Source organism: Hetaerina americana, unplaced genomic scaffold (genome assembly GCF_022747635.1).
Source record: "Hetaerina americana unplaced genomic scaffold, ioHetAmer1.1.p SCAF_8, whole genome shotgun sequence".
In the NCBI taxonomy this organism is placed as follows: domain Eukaryota; kingdom Metazoa; phylum Arthropoda; class Insecta; order Odonata; family Calopterygidae; genus Hetaerina; species Hetaerina americana.
The window spans coordinates 13,199,428-13,219,665 of NW_027287427.1; the positions used below are offsets into that span (position 1 = coordinate 13,199,428).

A 20,238-nucleotide genomic window follows, 5' to 3' on the forward strand; every position below is an offset into this window, starting at 1 on the left:
TGCGGTAGCTAACGTACAGACTTCCCACCGAGATGGCCCGGGTTCAAATCCTGGGAACAACAAATATTTTTCAGAGGTATCCGAATCCATACTTGAGGTGCTTTGTGGAGAGCATTTTGAGCGAGTACGACGTCCATCGGATGGGACGTTAAACTGCGGACCCCTTGCCGCCTTACAACAAGAGTAGGCTAATGCCGACACCAGGTTTCTATTCATCCCTAATGGCCCTAATGAACTTAGCTGTCGGTCACCTCCCATTAAAAACTACTGCTATTAAACTTAAGAAAAAAGCTTTGTCAAAATTTCTTGAAAATATTTTTGCATGGGATGGATTCATAAATTTTCATGATGGAGGGTAATCCTTAAGGTGTCCGGTCCGCCTTGGGAGAGAGAATTATCTCGTCCCTTCCTGAAATTCGGAAGGGCAGACAGTTCCCGAAGGTTGGCCTTCGTTGGCGATGAAATACCTCTCCGGTGCACGATGTGGTCCTTAGGGGTGACCCGAGCGAGAGATAAGAAGAGTGCGGAAGGAATGGATGACCTTCCTCATATATTTTAAGTTTTACCTTCACTGGCTCATTCACAGGTTTTTCATTTTTGTTTACCCTCAATTTCAATATTCTTCTTCAAACCCCAATCATTGGGGATGTTTGTGATTCGTCCCCAGATTATTCTCGTTAGAACCTTCAATTGGCTACTTATTTATCAAATTATTAGAAAACCATTACTCTTATCTGGTTTAATTTCCCCAATATAACTTTCAATGTTTCCACGAAAACAAAAATATTTTAGCATTCGAGTCGTGATTGAATTAAGGTGATGCCATAGATCCAGCGGAAGAGTCGTAGACCTCCGATGATTTCCACGTGTTTTTGTGAAATTACAGTTCCAAAGGTCATAGTAGCGTTTTGATCCTTTTTTTTAAACCCGGGAAGAAAGCGTTCGGTTTTCAAACAGAAACAGCTGTATTTGGGTCACTCAGGCATAAGGCTCTACCCCTCGGGACAGAAGATTGCAGACAAAGGATTTATTCCACTGTCCTACGTCATTCGGGAGATTTCCTGCAGTCTCCTGTCTCTTCTTGTGGGCATTTCGTGTGCGCTTTCGCTGTCTCCGTTCGTCACCCGTTTTCCGAGAGTTTTGAAGGAAAGATCAGGAGCGTATGACGACGAGGAGTGACTCCCGTCCCGCGCCTCGCACTTCCCCCTCTTTCGACATTTCCACATTCTCAATACCTTCCTCCCTTCTCCGTCCGCGCCCGTCTCTTGAAAGCGCCACGCTTTTTCGGTCTCGACTCCCAGAGCCGAGGCGGCGGGCGGTGTGTCGAAATAATTGAAAGTTGCCTTCCCGCTCTCTCTCCTCCCTCTCCGCGGTCTCACGAGAGATGTGCTCACCAAGTCCACGAACGCCACGCGGAGAATCACATCATCGCTAGAGTCAGTCAGGTCAGTTATCGGCAGGCTTTTTTTCCTCGAAACCTGCGTTAGTGTGTGCGTGTGTGTGTGATTGCGTGTTTGTTCACATAACCCTGGATGGAGCGCCCTTCTCCTTTAGTCTGTCTACGTATGTTTCCGCAGGCCAAATAAAATGCTTTATTCAACGGATTTAATATTCACGATGGGGGATATATTTCTAAAAGGTGACCCCTGTCTGAGCATCTACTGTGGAGGAAGGTATTGATTACTCGAATTGGTGTAAGACGGTATCTTTAAAACGTTCGACGTCGTTCGGATTTGATCCAGCGGACGATTTTTCTCAGTTCCCTCGCTTAGCTATGTTTACGTTTAATGTTTGTTATGTATGCCATCCGAAGTTTACACGTGAGCATACATGTAAATTGCGTTTACAGTTTTACTTGCAGCCAAACATGAGAGGTGCTTAATAGCGAAAAGAAAATCAAGACAGAAATCGTGGTGAGTGTATCATATCGCGGAGTAAAAAGAACATATAAAGTTACAATTTGAAGAGCGTTTCGTAAATGTTTTCAGATAACAGCTGAAGCAAGTCAATAGGTTGCGACATCTGTCAGTTTTCAGTCGTTCCATCCGCTACCGCGTCTGAAGTTGTCGGAAAAAATTGCTTGTTTATGGAACTTCCTCGTGTAACAGACGAACGCATTTGCACGTCCAAAAAAAACCGCTTCCATTCGCGTTCCTTGCACAAGCTCCAAACTCCAGAACACGACTGGAAGCAGATTTTTGCGCCCCTGATGAAAGAGCAGCGTCCGTCACCGCGGGGCATCGCCGCCGGTGTTGTGCCCCCCTCCAGAAGTCCTCCTCTCCACCTCTCCCCCCATCCCCCCTCAACACCAAACGTGACGACAACGCTCGGCTACTTTCGGGTGTATCCATCTTGACGATCTCCGCCCCCCCCCCACCACCACTCCGCCCTCGCTCCCTGGCCACTTGATTTGAGAAGTTGTTTCAATGAGGAAGTGTGTCCGCCAGTCGAACAGTTTCCGGCCTCTAATGACGTCTCTTTCGTTGCGGTGCCCGGCGATGAATCGGGAGAATATCCCTCCTCCTCCTTCTGGCATCAGTCTAGGCGGCTCACTCGGGAAGGCCGAAGGGGATCGCAGTGCAGTGGAGCGATTTTGTGCCGATTCGTGCGTAATCCAGCGGTGATGAATGGAGGGATGAGGGCAGAGGTTCCCGTGTGTCGCTTTTGAACGTTTTTATTTGTTTTTTGGCAAACGAGACGACGATTGCGTGTGGAAAGGCAAACGCCGTGCGACACATTCGCGAGGAGCTGGCGCCCACATCATATTCATTTGGATCACGCCCAGTCAGTCAACCTGAGTTCCCGTATCAATCGCTTGAACTGCAAAGGTGCGGGGAAACGGAGGGATTGCATCTGGGAGGTGATGAGGTTCGTTGAAAGATTATCCGAGCTGAGAAAAATGACACAAGTCCTGTGTTTGTGACACTCGTCACTAAAGAATTTCATATTTTCCTTGTACGCGGGTTCAAGTCGTTCATTATTTTGGATCGTTCCGTGTTCCTTTTTTTCGGCTTTGAGCATATTCGAACTTTTAGCACTGCAATCATATCATCCCCGAGGCTAGATCCACATTTTTCTCAGAAGTTGTTTAAGATACATGTGGCAAATTTGGTAATCATTATTTCGAAATAGTATGGCTATGTTTATAAATGGATTGCCGTCAAATGTAAACGCGTTAACTTTGTGGAATAGTCAAGTTTTCTGTAATGACTGTCCACGAAGGTGTACGTCAAGTCGGACGAATATAACTCGTTCAGAAATTTTTCTTCAGTGTTATCCAACGGTAATCAAACTGGTTGAACCGAGGAGGAAGCGTCGGAACCCAGGAAATTACAGGGAGTTTATCACACCCCCTCTCCCACCTCACTCCCCTTGAGTAAATTGGTTTTTTCACGCACTCCCGATAACAAATGAATCAACATTAGCGGTTGCCAACCCCGCCGGCGCGTCCGTTTCTTTGGCGCCACGTGTGTTCCGCTCCCGAGATTGGAGCGGAAGTTATAGCGGGGGCGGGCGAATGTGAGTTGGAGAGGGACGGATGAGAAGTGCGAGTGAAAAATACGAGGAGGATCCGTGAAACTAGAGCTTGTGTGTGTGTTTGTGTGCGCGTGTTTGTCAGAGAGGAGTTGGGAGGCAGAGGCGGAATATGCTCTCCCGCGACCGGGATTCGATCTGGACCGTTAAAAGTTCAAAAGTTTGTTCCGTGCGTGGTCGTGTGTGTTCTTCTCTGTGTGAATTCGCGCCCGTGTGCGTTGGGAAGGTCCTTCCTTATTCTCCTATGGGTAGGGCGTTGTGCGGAGGAGCACCTAATCCTCCTCTCTCCGTGTGGCCTCCTCCTCTGGGCGGTGGAGGATGAGGAGGCGGTGGATGGATGGATGGAGAGAGCTCTCCTTCCTCCTCGCCCGCCGGTTCTTCCCTCCGCAAGAGCAGACTCGCACATAACACTCGAGACTACATACACTCGCCATCCGCTTCCTGCTCATCTCCTCTCGGGTCGAGAAAACGGTGTCCACCGCCTCGAGGCTCCTACATCACTCCCTTCTCTCTTCCCTCCCTCTCCCCCCTTTTCTCGTCCGCTTTATTCCTCGCAGCAACGCTCTCATCGCCTGCACACAATCCTTCTTCTTCTTCCCGCTCCCCCCCCCCCAACCACCACCACCTCCGACAACATGCGTGGATGGCCTATTTTGCATGCGTCATGATCTTCGACGATGCTTGGGGCTCGTGCAAAGGGAGTGAGGAACCCCGTCATCCTTCCGTTTCTCCCGAGGGCTAACTCCTGACTTTGTAGTCCTTCGCGTGCATCTTCATACCGGTGGCGGATTTAGATAGAAGCATACTAAGTAACTAGCCTCCGGTGGTAGAAAATATGACCTCTATTGAGACACACTGATTCAGTGTTCAGGATTGGGGATTGTTTATACCACATACATTTATTTCCGCGACCAAGAGATTTTAATTTACCTCTTAAAATATTCATTTAATACACTTTTTTCACATATCATTGATATGTCTTGCTTTCGCGCTCGACTTCCAATTTCTTCGCCTTCCTTAGTATTTTGAGTCTAAACACTCATTTCTGCTTTCCAGTTCGTAAGTTTGCTGTCTTGCTCGTGGACGGTATGGAAAAAATTCTTGTCCGAGGAGCCCGTGGCTCCCTCTGGCTCACGTACGATCGAAACGAAATTTTCGAGGCCGAGGAAGGTAGTCATTCAATCACCCTCGAAGTTGGTGGTGGTTGATATGTTGGTAGCCAGAGTTCCGTCGTAACAAAATAGGATTGTGGTTCGCTGGATTCGGATGTTAGTCGCGGTCGCCGGCTTTGCCCCTGGTCGCCTGCAACACTTTGCCCCTGACATAAAGTGGACATTTTTATTAGACAAGTTGAACACCTCCAATCCCGCTCGTGAGAGGTAAATCTCCTCTCCGCTTTTTTTTCTTTTCCCTTCTACTACCTGTTGATCCGGAGACTTTTAATTGCCTGTTTCGAAGTTGGAGCTGCACGTTTTCGTATTGTCTGGGTGACCTCGGGTGAAGAATTCAGGAAATATTGTTTTTTCCTTCTTGGTAATTGGACAACGTTTGCGAATCAGGTCAGATTAAAAATATTTTGGTGAAGGTTACAAGTTGAAATATATTTCACTGAAACTTTAAACGGCTGTATTGAGGTTTTTTAAGTTCGATTTTTTTATAAAATTTGTTGTCTCCGGAGTAATTTTATGGACTTTACATGACATATTGAAATGAAATTATTGACTTTGTAATTCCATACACTTTGCGAAAGTTCTTGGAATTACTAAAGTCATTAATTTCATTTCAATCGATTTTTATATGCATGAAAAATGACTGCTTCCAGGTGGAAGTTAGGGAAAAAATAAGTTACCGTTACCGTGGACTACGGAATCTTATTGAAAGGAAATGATGTGTTTGAATCGTTGATTTTTTGACTTATACTAAGGATGACGGATTATGTTGGAAAATTCAACTAGAAATTTCAAAGGTTACGTGCCTTAATGTGGGCTCGTGTGACAAAATGTTATAGCGTCGAAGATTTTGGATCGGGTAGGATATCACATATCTTAACCCACTCAAATAGAATACTGTCGCGTATAATACGTCTAACCCTCAAAACCTCCGCGATAATAATTAGAGTAATTGATAATTATTAATATTCTGTGCAATTATGTCGACCGGGTTTTCGAATCGTCGTGCTTAATGGTTCCTACCGCTGTCTCACATTATGATGAGGATCTAGGGATCCATCATTCCTCTTACGTTAGGATATAACCGAAATAATGAGTATTTATCTAATGTTTCAAGTCGTGCACGTGATCTTCGTGCTTCCGGTGGCTTTCCACCATGGCTACCCAACGATAATTTGACGTGTTTTGTTTCTTCACAACGATTCTTCACGAAACTGGCAATAATAATAATGGTTAATGTTCGATTAGCGACGGTTCTCTGACTGTATTTATTAATTAGTCACGTTTGATCACTCCATGGCCTGTTCCTTCGTGCTGGCTCTTAATTATACCCTCTTCTCCTTCCCTCATTCGCAGAACTGTCAGACTGCGCGGCCAGAGCGCCGTCCTCTCCCGTGGTAGGGGGCTCTGCTAGAGCCGCCCCCCCGACTCACCCTCCAAGACGGCCTCCGCCGCCGGCAGGATGAAGCTGCTCCCGCTGCAGCTGCCGCCCGGCACGGGTGCAGACCGCTTCACAATGCCCATGGGGCCCTTCTCCGCCGCCTCGGCCGCCGCCGACATCCTCTGGCGCTACCACGCGGCTGCCACTGGCATCCCGGCGTTCCCCGGCACGCCGCCGCACACCCGCCTCCAGGCCCCCCCTCACCCTTCACAGCAGCAACAGCAGCCTCAGCACCAACAGCAACAGGCGCCGCCGCCCCCCTCGCCCACCCACCAGCAGCTTTCGCCCGTGGACTTCAAGGCGCATCTCCCCGCGGGGATCGAGAGCGACCCCCGCGCGTGGTCCAGGGAGGACGTCGGGACCTTCCTGAGGTGGTGCGAGAAAGAGTTCGACCTGCCCAGATTCGACATGGACATGTTCCAGATGAACGGTAATTTGGGGCTCACTTCGCTTTGGTCGACAGTTCATTTATTCACGAACTCATTTATTTAAAAAAACTAATCGAGTCACCCAATATTTTTATTCGATAAAATGAAATTCTAAGCACCTACTTCGACCGATTGTTTAAATAACAAATAACATTCTTCGACACAAAGGCCGGTTTGGATAGGTCAATCTAGGTGAAAAAACATGGCACTAAACTCTACAGGGTTCAAAATTAATACATTCAGTATAGGGGGGGGTTGCTTTTTCTGGGGCACCACTAAGTCTTCCCAGATAATTCTGTAGTTGTACAAACCAGAAAATCACAAAGCTCACTATGTGATTTTCATTAACCCAACGTTGGCCTAAGTTCGGCCGCAGGTCAGGCAATAGTTTCATTTTATTTGTGTATTTTCTTAGCACGCTAATTCTAGCAAAATGCGTCATTGGAAATCAATGAGATGTCGAACCCATCGTTTCATCGCGATCGCTGACGTCAAATTATGACATCACCATGAAGTAAGGAATGCACTTCTTCATTCAACAAAACACCTGTTCGAATTTTCGTTTTAACTTTCTCCAATACGCAAATTTTTCCCAGCACATGTTGAGAATTCAGATCTGCTCACGAACAGTAAAATCACTTGACGAATTTAAACATTCTTCGACATGTTAGAGGCTTCATCATCATTGGAGTAAATAAAACAGACACAATTAATACCATCACACACGGTTATATTCTTGCTGGATGAGAATGCCTGCCCTACACATTGGCCCAAAATACAGACTACGGGGAATACGTGTGCATATGCATGCGTTCCCTCTTTCTCGTTGCATCCTCTTTTCTTGATGGTTAACTCGCGCCTTGAGGTATGCTTACATGTTGAAAGGTGTAGTTGTAAGCTGACGTACGCAACACGACATAGCGTAGACACTGTGCCGATTTTCCCTAACCAACCTTCTCCTCATTCCACCCGCAGGCAAGGCAATGTGCCTTTTGACCAAGGGCGACCTTTCGGAGAGGGCCCCAGGCGCCGGTGACGTGATCCACAACGCCCTCCGCCTCCTCCTGTCCAGGAACCAGCCGTCGACCCCCACGGCGCTCAACCTGCCGTCCCCGCCCGCGCCCCAGCACCCGCCCACTACCCCCACGTCCCTGCACCATCCCTTGATGCACCCCTACCACCACCTGCCCTCCTCCCCCGTCACGCCCACCTCCGCCACCGCCTCATACCTCCCGCCCACGTCGACGCCCACGTCGGCACCCAGCGCGGCCGCCGCCGCCGGCTGGTCCATCCTGGCCGCCGCGGCCGCCTCTACGGGGGCCTCGCCGTCCGCCGCGGCCGCCGCCGCTGCAGCCGCCGCCGCCGCCTCTGGATCCGCCTCCTCGAGGATCGTGGATGACTTCCACACGTACGGCCACCACTTCATGCACCAAGGTGAGGAGACCGACCTCTCGCGTCGAAGGTCGAACATCAACTGCATCGTGTTCGAATAATACATATATCAGCACTGATTGAATCAATATCAACCTCTTAACTTCCCATACAGTCGTTTTATCTTCCCATACGTTTTAATTTTCCATTTAACTTTCCGTTGTTTAAGTAAATTAGCATTTTATTATGTGTAAAATTCCTCTGAGAGTGATGCTGAGTCATTGAATTTAAGACCAGGATGATGAATGTGGAAAATGACTGAGCCACTCGTTTTGAAATAGACTTCTGGCTATTCCTCGTTATTTGAAAAGTCATAAATGTTTGAATTAATGATGCAGTATATTAATAATTCTGAATAGAAAAGGATTTACGTGGCTGTATTGATTGAGATGTTTAATTCCCGATTGTTGGTCTTTTAGTTCAGTGTACATTCTTTTGCTTCCTCATTTCACGGATAGACTTTTAGTTAACAGTTCTTGAGAGCATGGTACGTTATAATTACTGGGCCTAATTCACAATGGGTAATCTTGTTTTTTAACGTAAAGTCAGAAGACTCTTTAAGACTCGATCTGTGATATTAATTTTGAATAATCCTCCTGTCTTATCACCCCTCAGACCTAGCTGTCTAGCAAAAACCTCGTCAATATGACCAGATACACGCATGGAATTATTTGTTCATTATTGTAGGTCAAAAAAGTACTGATGAGAGTAGAAAAAGAAACTATGCACTTCCACAAAAATATTCAACACTTCACACGACCATGGTTTCGATGCACTCCATCATCATCAGTTGATGATGATGTGCAGTACCAAAACCATGGCCATGTGAAGTATTAAATCTTTATTGTGGAAGTGCATAGTTTCTTATTCTACCCTCATCATGAAGGAACTCCACAAAGTTAAGCCTGTAACTTATGTTTTTTCAAAAAAGTACTGATTATAAGATGATAATATTTGGGAATCATGCTCGTGTTTTCTCCAAGACAAACTCTATGTAATACTAATTAACCGTGGTAAAGTAATTAATTAAATAAATATTTAATTGATTAATTAGTTTATTTTTCATTACTATCATTAGAAGTTTCAGTGAGTGCTAAGGCCATCCAAGGGATCAAATTTTAATTTGAGATATTCCAATGAATGTTTGCAGGCAACTCTGTGACCCTTAGCCCAGCTCCCTCCATAGACAGCCAGTCTGGCAGCAGTCCCACCCAGACAGAGACATATGGCAATGGGCAGCAGCATGGATATGGTATGCCGCCCACATCAGCAGCTAGGGGATCCGCTGGTACTGGAAGTGGGCCCTCAGACTCTGAGGAGGGTGATGATGATGCCTTCCCCGGCAGTGCAACAGAAAGGGCTAACAGTCCGGAAGGAAGTCACCAACGAGTAGCACCACCGCCACCCCCGGCACCTCACCTACCCTCCTCACCGAGCACCAAGGCACCGCCTACAAGGCTAAGGGAAATCGTGCAAAGTTCATCTGATACACCAGAGCCTAATACAAGTGAGTGAACCCTGGCATAAATGTTAAAGGCTATTTGTTAGGATATTCGTTTATTTACTTATGGGCAAAGTAAGCTCAGTGTACTTAAAAAACCAGTCAATTATCAGACATTGTGAACAAGGAAATTAAAGAAAAGTGTGATTCATGTGTACTGATTAAATTAGAAATACTATGCCTAGAAAAAATTAATGAGCTGAGATGCAGAAATAATTGGTAGCGGAAAAAATTCATAGTACATGAAAAAGCAGACAATAATAAATGGTCATCAGAATACACAAAAACTGTTGTGAAAGATGCCTTTTAAATATTATACATGTTATAGGATATGCTTCTGTTTTTTTATGTTGTCTTAGCTGCTGCCTGTGAACAGCAACATTGAATGAATATTGTACAATAAATCCATCTGATTAAAATTTAACTTAATAATATTGTTTGCATATTTTATGAGGAAAAGTAACTACCAAGAAAACTATTAATATAACAATGCTGCATACATTTTTTTATTTACGCAATGCTGAAATGCATAGTAAAATTCCTTTTAAAACAAATTATCAATGAGCATTGGAGGTAAAGCAAGCCTCCACGAACCAATGACTATTGGAAAATTCAATTTTGACAAGCTTACCAAATGCCAAAATATATGGCTAGGTGAGGCAAAAGTGAGTCATGCAGATATCACTTACTCTACAAATAAGTTATAGTGATTTTCATGGTGCAATATATAATATTTTAAATCCCATAATATAATTTGAGTAAATTGAAGAATTTTAGTTTCAGATATTTTTACCAAATGTCAACTAATCTTATTAGGAAGATGAATAACTGTGAAAACTGATGTGAAGTCTCGCATGAAAGTTTAAATTTCTTCCATCCATACCTTGTACTGTCATTGAATGAAATGATATAGTAAATGTATCAATGCACTGATGAATTATTTTTCTTTCTCTCAATCTCTAAAGATGGCCGACTTCTGTGGGACTTCTTGCAACAGCTTCTCAATGACCCACCTCAGCGGTATGGCCACTTTATTACGTGGAAGAACCGAGAGACTGGTGTATTCAAGATTGTTGACCCACCAGGACTCGCAAAGCTTTGGGGAATCCAAAAGAATCATTTGTCCATGAACTATGACAAGATGTCTCGAGCACTCAGATATTATTACAGAGTCAACATCTTGAGGAAGGTTCAAGGAGAGAGGCATTGTTACCAGTGAGTATTTATGGGTGATTTATTGCAATTACTCTCCCAAAATCTCTTTGTGTTGTCCCTGAATTAACTGATTGATTTAATTCATGATTGAGATATCATCTTTAATTTTATATTTTATCTGATTTTTAAGTACTGATTTGTTTGTCTCTAAGAATTATTTTAATTTTGCCAATATAATGACAGTGACCGGTCATGTAATGCTAATAGATACAAGGCATGATGAGTCCATTTGTTCAGCAGCCCATTGTATTTGGCTTGAAGCTTAGCTCTAACGATTCGACTTGATAATTAGGTTATAGTGGCTATAGATATATATTTGGATGTCCAATTACAAAAGTAAAACGCCATCATAAATTTGATAGATTGAGGTGCCTTATTATTGTGAAATAAGAGAAGGAAAGGAAACAGCAGTTGAGAAGATTGTATGTTGTTTGCCTTTGGAAATAATAAATTTCCATGAGAAGTCCCGCACACAATTTTAAAAGGAATTATTTCTTTTCTGTAGGTTTCTCCGAAATCCCAGTGAGCTGAAAAACATCAAGAACATCTCCTTACTTAGACAACAAGTCGTCAACAGCAATGGCAACAGTGCCATGAATGACAACAGTGCATGCCACATTGGTGGAGTGACAATCACCATGAAGCAGGAGGCACCCGAGTCTCCCGAGCAACACAACTCTCACACTGCAGAGGATGATGAGGAGGAGATGGCCACCGATTTGAGCCTCGGTGGTGTGGACACCCTCCTCCCAACTGACCTCAGCGTGGGAATGACATCCTCCAGGTCATCGCCATCCTCCGGGGCCCTCTCTTCTGATGATTGCGACGAGAGTGGCATCAATGGCCACAGGGATGCCGATGCAGCATCCCGTGGCAGGAAGAGGAGTGAATCTTACCTCCGGACCTCCAGTGAGCTGAAGAATGCCAAGAGCATTTCTTTGCGTCGGCAGCAAGCAGTCAACGGCAACGGGGCCATCAGCGATGGGAATGCATGTCACATTGGTGGTGTGACCATCACAGTGAAGCAGGAAGCACCCGACTCACCAGAAAACCGCAATTCTGAAGACAATGAAGAGGTGATGGCGACAGACTTGAGTCTAGGTGGTGCGGACACTGACACCAACAGTGGAAGGGGATCTATGAGGTCACCTTTGTCCTCAGGAGGTCATTCGTTGTACAATGGTGAGGTTGGTGTTACTCAGGCAGATATGGCCTCTGCAGTGCATAGCATTAAGAGGAGTGACTCGGATGTAGAATGAGATGGACACGTGTTGAGTTGGGATTGTTGCTTTGAGGATGGGTTGGTTTACTCATTAGAACCCTCCTACGTAATGTGATGACGTAATTGTCGAAACTGTGATGTTTGACGTGTCGGCCAGATGTGTCATGACCTTGGAAAGGCAAGAGTTATTTAATTATCTTGCAGAATGTCTATACATAAACTGCCATTGTGTACAAAAAATTTATTTGTTATTTTTGTTTGTAATATAGCTTATACTGACATAAAAATTCTAAATGGGGCCAGAATTTTGTTATAGAAAAACTAATTAAAATGTTAATGGTTTAAAAAAAAATATATTAAGGTTCCAGTCAGGATTTCAAAGGGTAAAAGGTTGTATCATCTAAGCATTCCACAGGGTTACTCTCAAGATCTATCAATTTTTAGGTATCGGGATTACTAAAAGCAAATGAAATTTTTTTTCTTAGTGCAGATTTAAATAAGAGAGATGTAAAGGAAAACAGGGAGGTTAGTAGCGGCGACCTACAGGTCACATATGCATTTGTGGAGCTAATGTGTCGCTGAATCAAACTTTCCTTTTATCCTGGGATTGGTGAAAGTGATTGAGTCGTAAGTGCTCTTTTCTGCAAAATGCTTACTCAATGTGCCATGTTTTGTGGTTCCCCCCCATCTGTCTACTACCCTCATCCTCTTCATTTAGAGACACATTTGATGATGGGCCAGTGGAAACACTCCCCATCACATGTGGCAAATGAAAAGGATAAATAAAGGTAGTTCCCCTTCTATATGTTTCATCATGAAACCACCAGCAAGGTGGTGATTAAATGGGAGAACTGTCAAGAGTGTGCAAGAATGTTAAAGTCTTCCAAGGTGATTCACTCCATTTCGGAGGTTGTAAATGCAATGTGTGCGATGGAGAGAGAGGAGTAAATTAAGTTGGGGAAACTGGAATAAGTGCAGTGAGTGTAAAAGATATAGTCAAGGCTTTGAAGAAGATTAAAAAAAAAATATAATTGATGATATCATAATGTAAAAGTAGGTGTGTTAAATGGCTGAATGAAGTGCTAAGGTCCTTCCTTATATGCAAGTGAGCACATGTCGGCTGTATGTTTCTCTGTGATCTCCCCATCTTGTGGGCCTATTGGTTGGCCAGGTGAGCTATGTATGTATTTGCATGTTCATCATAAATTGTGTAAGATGTTATTTGGTGTGATATAGGTAGAATATTAATACATAAAATGAAGAAAACTTTGAAATGCTACACAATTGATAAAAAAATCTTATGGCAGTGTATTAATTACAGCACAGTAATTAATTGTTGACAATAGAAAAGTAGGAAAGGTTTTACTTTCCCTATTATTTAATGTACAAATTGACTAAGGAAGAATTGCTCTATTTGGAATACTGCAAGGTATAAAAATTTCTACTGTGGAGCAAAAGAAGGAAATTTCTAGTTCTATTATTTTTCTGAAAATCATATTTATCTATGTTTCACTAGTTATAACAGTCATTGCTGTCCAAGAAGAGTGAAGAAAAACCATTCTTGCAATTAATTAAGTTACTATTTAAAAAAATATATAATGACAGATGTACTTTCTAGAGTAAATACATAATTTACATATTTTAATAATGTCTGCATTGCATATATTATCCTATTTCTTGTTTAGTCCAATTTTTGCTCAACAATGGATTTAAAAAAATGAAACTGCCAGTACATTTTTACTGGTATTATTTATGTTTGAAATGGCAAACTCGCAGTTTTTAATTAAAGACTCAAAATGCTTTAATTGGGCCTCATTAAATTTCACACCCTTGGATTTGTGTACAGGATGCCAATTGTGGCACTGAAAGAATTACCTGACCTCAATGGGCTTGAAATAGTTGGAATAATTGCATTTGGCATAGCCTCTCATCCGTTATGTCTCGTTGCATGTTATACTGATTTCATGTAAAATACTGTGTATAGTGCTGCTTTGTTAAAACAAATACTATATTTTATACAGATAAATTGAAGCACCAATTAATTGTTAAACAGAGTTCTCATCAACAAATGCAGTGGGCTTAAGGTATTTTCAAACTGTGGCCACATACCATGGCATACATGCTTATGGGCTCCAAAAGCTGCCGTAGTTATATTCTGGAAAAGTTTCATAAACTGTAAATGCATTTAAATCATCTCGTGAGAAGGGGAATAAATTATTTCATTATTGGATGCCAGTCCGATGAGATTTTTAGTTCGCTGACATTATATTGAATGAAAGATAACTTTTAATGCTGGTGCCATGTTTTTCTAGCTTCGTTGTATGTATTCTGTCAAAAGTATTCTAAATCATTGCTTTATTATCTGAATCAGGTAATGCCCAGCAGATGTTTAAAAATTTTCTCGGTTTCTCAAACTGAGCTGTTGACAGCTTATGCTAATTTGCATGATTGCTGTAAATTTGTGTGGAAAACAGAGCAAGAAAAATTGTATTGAAAAACATGAAAAGATCTCAAAAAAAATGGAGGCAGCAAATTGGAAGATGTGTGTTGTTTTATAATGAAAATGTGAAAGAAATTGGATCTTATGCTCTGATATATTTGTAATTTGTATAAAGTATGAGCAGCTTATCATAATATTATGGAAGAAATTTTCATATATATTGAATGTGTTGACTTTTGTACATAAATACACTGTTAAGGAAGTCTAATTTTCCGCATCAGAATAGTTATTGATTTTTAAGAATGATTCTGTTTTTCTTTCATTCTCTATCCCAAATTTCAAAATATGAACGAGACTTTAAATATTTTAACTGGCGGCTGGAAAAGTTGAAATGCCAACTTCAGAGGTAAGTGTAAAATGTTTTGGAGTATCTTAAAGATGCTGAGTTATGGGACTCATGGATCCATCAATACACAATGGAATATATTTACTAATATACCCCAATTTTCAAACATACCCATATTGCTGCAAACATACAAAATATGAGCCTTTGTCACCATGCTTATGCACTCTGGTTTTGAACCACATATGATCAATCATGTTGGTCATCAAAATTACATCTTATCATTCAATTCAAGTGGACTCTTATTACATTCAAAATAAATAATAATAATAATACATTTATTTGTCCGGAGATTTGTTGCATATTCATACATACACAAATATAGGACACGTCAAATATAATTTTCACAATTTCACAATAGAAGAGATACAATATATAAATATATATATATATATACATTCCAATACACTAGTATAATTACATATCAATTGTTTAAGCCGGAATTGATGCATTGCGACAATTCAAGGTATTCATTTACAGAATAGAACATATTATTTTTTAAAAGGTTAAACAGCTTTTTCTTGAAAACAGGTACTTTTGTTTCATATTTGATTTCATGGGGAAGTTTATTGAATAACCTTAAGCCCATTGCTTTGGGCCCATGGGCAGTATTGTATGTCCTGACAAATGGTTGGTGCAGGTCATTGCAGGTCCTTGTGTAGTGACTATGGTAATTGTGGTTGGACTTGTAATGGGAAATATTACCCTTTGCATGTAAGATGACATTAAATATATATATGCAAGGTACTGGTAATAAACCAAGTCTTTTGAAGAGAGGTTTACATGGTGCATCGCAAGGAGCATTGCTCATAATGCGTATAATCCTCTTTTGGTTTTGAAGATTATGCCCGCATGGGGAGAGGAACCCCAGAAGAGGATACTAAAAGTAACACGAGAATAAAATTCACCATAGTAAATGGATAGAAGGACCTCTAAATTTACAGAATACCTAATATTTCTAATAAGGAAGCATAGGGAGCTTAACTTGCTGCGTAGTTTGAAAATATGTTCCTCCCAAGACATGTTTTTCTGCAGGAGCCTTTAATAAATTTACCAATTTAGTGAGAAATGGATTCCTAATGTTCACCTTTTGTAAAAATATGAATAAGTTTCAAATGAAAAACAAGGAGCTAGTTTGCAGCAATGGAGACAAAAATTGAATCGTTGTATGTCCTTAACACAAAAGAACAAGCATGGCCATATCTTTTTTTGTTGTAATAGGAAGGATGTCATCTGTATAATTCAATTTCCGAAAATTGTTGACATTTAAAATAAGGCTGTGGTGGTCCAGCGGGTGGAGGAGCACTGAGCTATTGAGTAGAGGTCCCAGGTTTGATGCCTGGGGATGCCCCTGAGCACCCTCAGATTTGCCAAACTAATTTTTAGAGCACCAGATCTTTCTCAGAAACCACAGGAGGTCGAGGGAATGGAATTTGTCCCCATACCTTCATGTGTGAATGCTGTTGACCTTAGTTTTGAGTGAGCTCTATCCTCCCATATCAAAGCCACCTTTGGGGTGATAACTGTGGTTGATGGTGGTTCATCAAAAATGAATTCCTCCTCCAAGTCCAAAAGTTCGATGCTTATTGACAGAGTATGTCCATAGCAATGTATGAAAAATCCAGCTGCAAAACAAATATTGATAAATTCCTTGCACTCACTGTAAGAGAGAGTTCAATATGTGGATGCAGGCAATAATCCAGCACGATGGTTACCTAACTGGAGTGTGGTGAAATATCACATGCCCAAACTATGTCATATTTTGGGTATCAGATTTTTTGAGGAAACCAAAGATTACATAGGGAGGGGAACTAGCACATACCAACCCTGAGTCCATGTTCTGTGAGACTTAGGAATGGCGTATTAATGCCACTGGAGTGAATGCCCATATGTATCATCTCATACTCTGGTCAAGGGTGCAATGACCAATAGGTCTTCTCAGCCCAGGTGACAAGACAAGCCAAATTTACAGTCAACTACCTAATATTGATGTTTAAACTCACGGATATTCTGGACGAGTTGTACCAACATTGTCAAAAAGGCATTTATTAGCAGAACTTTGGTTTCTGACTTAGTGAGCGTTGGGAAGTACTTATTCAGGGAGGATTGCGAAAATCCAGTCAGCTTGCAAGCCCCTGATGTGAAATTCCCTCTGTCGAGAACGTTAACTCGACTCTTGATCTGAGGCATGAGGTATATATTAATGCAATCACGCCCTCGCCGTATGAGCGTAAGCAGAAATAACCTCCCCCCCATCTCTGGAAGTGCTGCAAGAGATGAGCGACTATTATGAATCGGCAAAAAATTATGTAATTGGACGAAGAGCGAACTGATTACAGCGGACGCGTTCACGTTTTTTTTTCTATCTACACTTGTGGATTCTCTTCCATCTTTCTCTTATCTTTTAACACTAACCCCATGAGAGGGCGTTAGGAAGCTCTTCTGTAACGTAAGCTTTGGCACAAAGCGATAAGATAGTGAGATTGAAGAGGGATTTTTACCTCATATCTGTGGCGCATCAAGACGCCGGGCACCGAATAACATGCCGGCTCCCTAATGCGTTGGAAATTTACACACAAGAGCATTACTGATGTTTCGCTTCAATTCTGATCCATTTTATAAAATATGTCAACTGTTGGATATTCGACAATGTATGACCACTTTGATATCCCGCAAAAATTAAATAAATTCGGCTTCAATAAATCTATTACATTTCAATTCTTATCAACTTCTAGCCACACTCTGTCGATTTTGTGTAATCCTATTTTATGACCTGTTAACATTTAGGTCCTGTCCTCCGAAAGTCAAATCACCCGAGATCCGATCCTGGATCCCTGCCTCCCCTGCCCTACAGGGATATACCCCTGGATACATCCGACCTATACATCCGACCTATCCGATGCCTATACATCCGACCCTGCCTCCTACAGGGATATAATTATCTCCCTAGACATTTTCTGAGTAGATTCTAATGGCTGGGTTATTTATGAAGCATAGCGAGTGGCATTTATGAGACCACCAAAAAATATGTTGGGAGAAAGTGACCATGAAAAGGATAAGGGTCTAAAATTTAACTTGCCCTGATGTGAAAATTTACCCTTGCCCTTGTTAAAAATTTGTCTGGCCTAATGGCAAAGCTGCCTCGAACAGCTGCGTGTCATTTGGTAGTTAATTTATTTATTTTGCATTAGTCCGAAAACAGCGCTTCGACCTTTATATCGAGCTTTGAACATTGTTATAACAATTTGACAATTACATACACCCGAGCCCTAGGTGGAGGAAAAACCACCTAGGCGGGAATGGAACCCGCGACCTCTGGGTTGGCAGGCGAGGACGTTACCCCGCCGCAGAAGGACCTGAATCTGCTCTTTCTACATAGGTGACGATTTTTCTTGCGGCCGCATAATAGCTGTTTTTAACTCTCGATTCATAAGGGCCCTCTCTCTACCGGACGGTAGTAGCGTGTGGTACGGCGGAGGTACATTTAACAAGCCTGAGCTACCTTCCCTTTATGCCAACAAGCGCACCCTCTCCCCAATATACCCCAACTAGTTTTCCCGTCGAACTCTACCTCCTCCCTTCCCCTAATAAGCACCCAATCCCCTCCACCTCTGGCACGTGGTATTCCTTCAGTCCCATTTGTTTATTCAGTGCGTAAAGTAGCGTCTGGTTGACCTTCTCTGCCGTGTCTAATTACTTAGCTGGGATAATGTTTTCCTTCAGGAATTCAGGTAAGTTGTAAGCATTTATTTCCATTTTGTGAAATGTTCCTATCATATCATAATTCGTATTTGACACTAGTATCACAAATTTTACTCCTCATCTATTATGTGTGCGGCGAAGGAATGTTGTGCCCGCGTGTAGTGATGTTCTGAACTTAATGCATCAATTGCTTTTCGGACAAGACTACTCAAATCTTTCCGTTCAATCCAAAGATTGGTTGCCTGCAGCCTTCTTTCCCTCCCTATCTGATGCTAATTGCCTTACTTCCTGGAATTTTTTGCAATGTACTTATTTCTTTATTTGTCCCATGTACGTATTTATCCCTTGGCCTTCCTCTTGGGACTCTTCCCTCTATTTTTCCATCTATTATATTCTTCACGAATCCATTGTGCCTCAAGGTGTGGCCAATCCATCTGGTTATTCTTTTCCATTAGGTCCGTTCTTCGTCCATTCGTCAGTATACTTCTTCATTTCTTATTTTATCCGCCCATTTGATCTTAAGCATCCTCCTCCAGCACCAGGTTTCGAAGGCTTCTAGTCTTTTCTGGTCTACTTTTCCGATGGTCCATGCTTCAGATCCATAGAGTGCCCCGCTCCATACCGATGTTTTCACATATTTTTTCCAAATCTTTAGTTCTATCTTCTTTGAACACAGCAGTTTTCTTTTCATTGTGAAAACCCCCTTACCTTGAGCTTGAGCTCGTCGAAATTTCCGACGCTTCATCCTTCTTTTCGTTCTCCTACGACTGCGTGCCAGTCTCGAATTATGATGATATTTTCTTTCCCCTTCACCAGTCCGAGGACTTCTTCCATTTGCTCGTACACTTCTTCCATTTCTTCCTCTGTATGGCTAGACGTCGGCATGTACACTTGCACGACCACGGTGTCCGTGAGCTCTCCTTCCAGGTTCACCATTAGAATTCTCTCGATGAACGGCAATATTGCCTTTACTCTTCTGCCCCATTCTTTCTTTAGTATGATACCAAATTTTTGGAAAAATATGCGAAGGCTGCTTGCTCTCGGATTTCACCTCGTTTTTTGTTGTTACTAGCAATAGTTTCGTCAGCGTTCTTGCTTTGACCTGAAGACGCTGTTCAAATATTTTTAAGCCAAGGAGATGAAGACAACGTCTCCGTGGGAGTTGCTTGTGAACAGGACGGAATCTCTAAATAAAAGCACGTCTAAAATCAAAAGTAATTTGGGTGAACACGCGGCGATTGATTGTTTTTTTAGCTCTACCTAAAAAATAATTTAAAGGAGATTATCTAAGACTTGAAAAACTTAAGTAATTAAGGATGTTGTAATGTATTTTTAGTGGCACACGAAAGTGAGTGGCGTTTCTTTAGTATTTTTCGGATCTTCACTAAGTTTTTCTTGCAAATTATGATATTTTTATCATACCATTGTTTATATACGTATTATCTTTCCCAATTCCTACGCTCATTCATTTTGGTATCGATGACAGTCTCAAATCCTCCAATTGTTTATTTTTTGTCGATTTCTTTTTGCTCTGTTTTTTCTGGATATCTTCGTTTAATGGGTTTTAACTTCTACCGCAGCTTCAGCTTCTCTTTAGTGTTTCTTCTTTGCCCTGATTTGTTTCCCAATTGCTCCTGCCCTTTCATGGCGCACACTTTAGGTCTCAATGAACTTTTCATCCCCGTCAGTCGCCTCCATAGGCCCGAGGTACGCAATTTTTCAAAATTTACGACGTTTCTGATTCATACATAG

At 42.2% G+C, this 20,238-nt stretch overlaps 1 protein-coding gene across 1 annotated transcript in view; it reads left to right on the forward strand.

Annotated features, from left to right (window-relative positions):
* The window catches only part of LOC139697941 (ets DNA-binding protein pokkuri-like), a 169,930-nt gene extending 155,245 nt beyond the window's left edge, over positions 1–14,685 (forward strand). The window contains exons 2-6 of the mRNA XM_071596801.1: positions 6,060–6,574; positions 7,548–8,006; positions 9,154–9,510; positions 10,470–10,719; positions 11,225–14,685. Of these exons, the coding sequence (XP_071452902.1) occupies positions 6,166–6,574; positions 7,548–8,006; positions 9,154–9,510; positions 10,470–10,719; positions 11,225–11,978 (2,229 nt within the window). The 5' untranslated portion in view covers positions 6,060–6,165 and the 3' untranslated portion in view covers positions 11,979–14,685. The remainder of the gene's footprint in view (positions 1–6,059; positions 6,575–7,547; positions 8,007–9,153; positions 9,511–10,469; positions 10,720–11,224) is intronic.
* Positions 14,686–20,238: the final 5,553 nt, after the last annotated feature.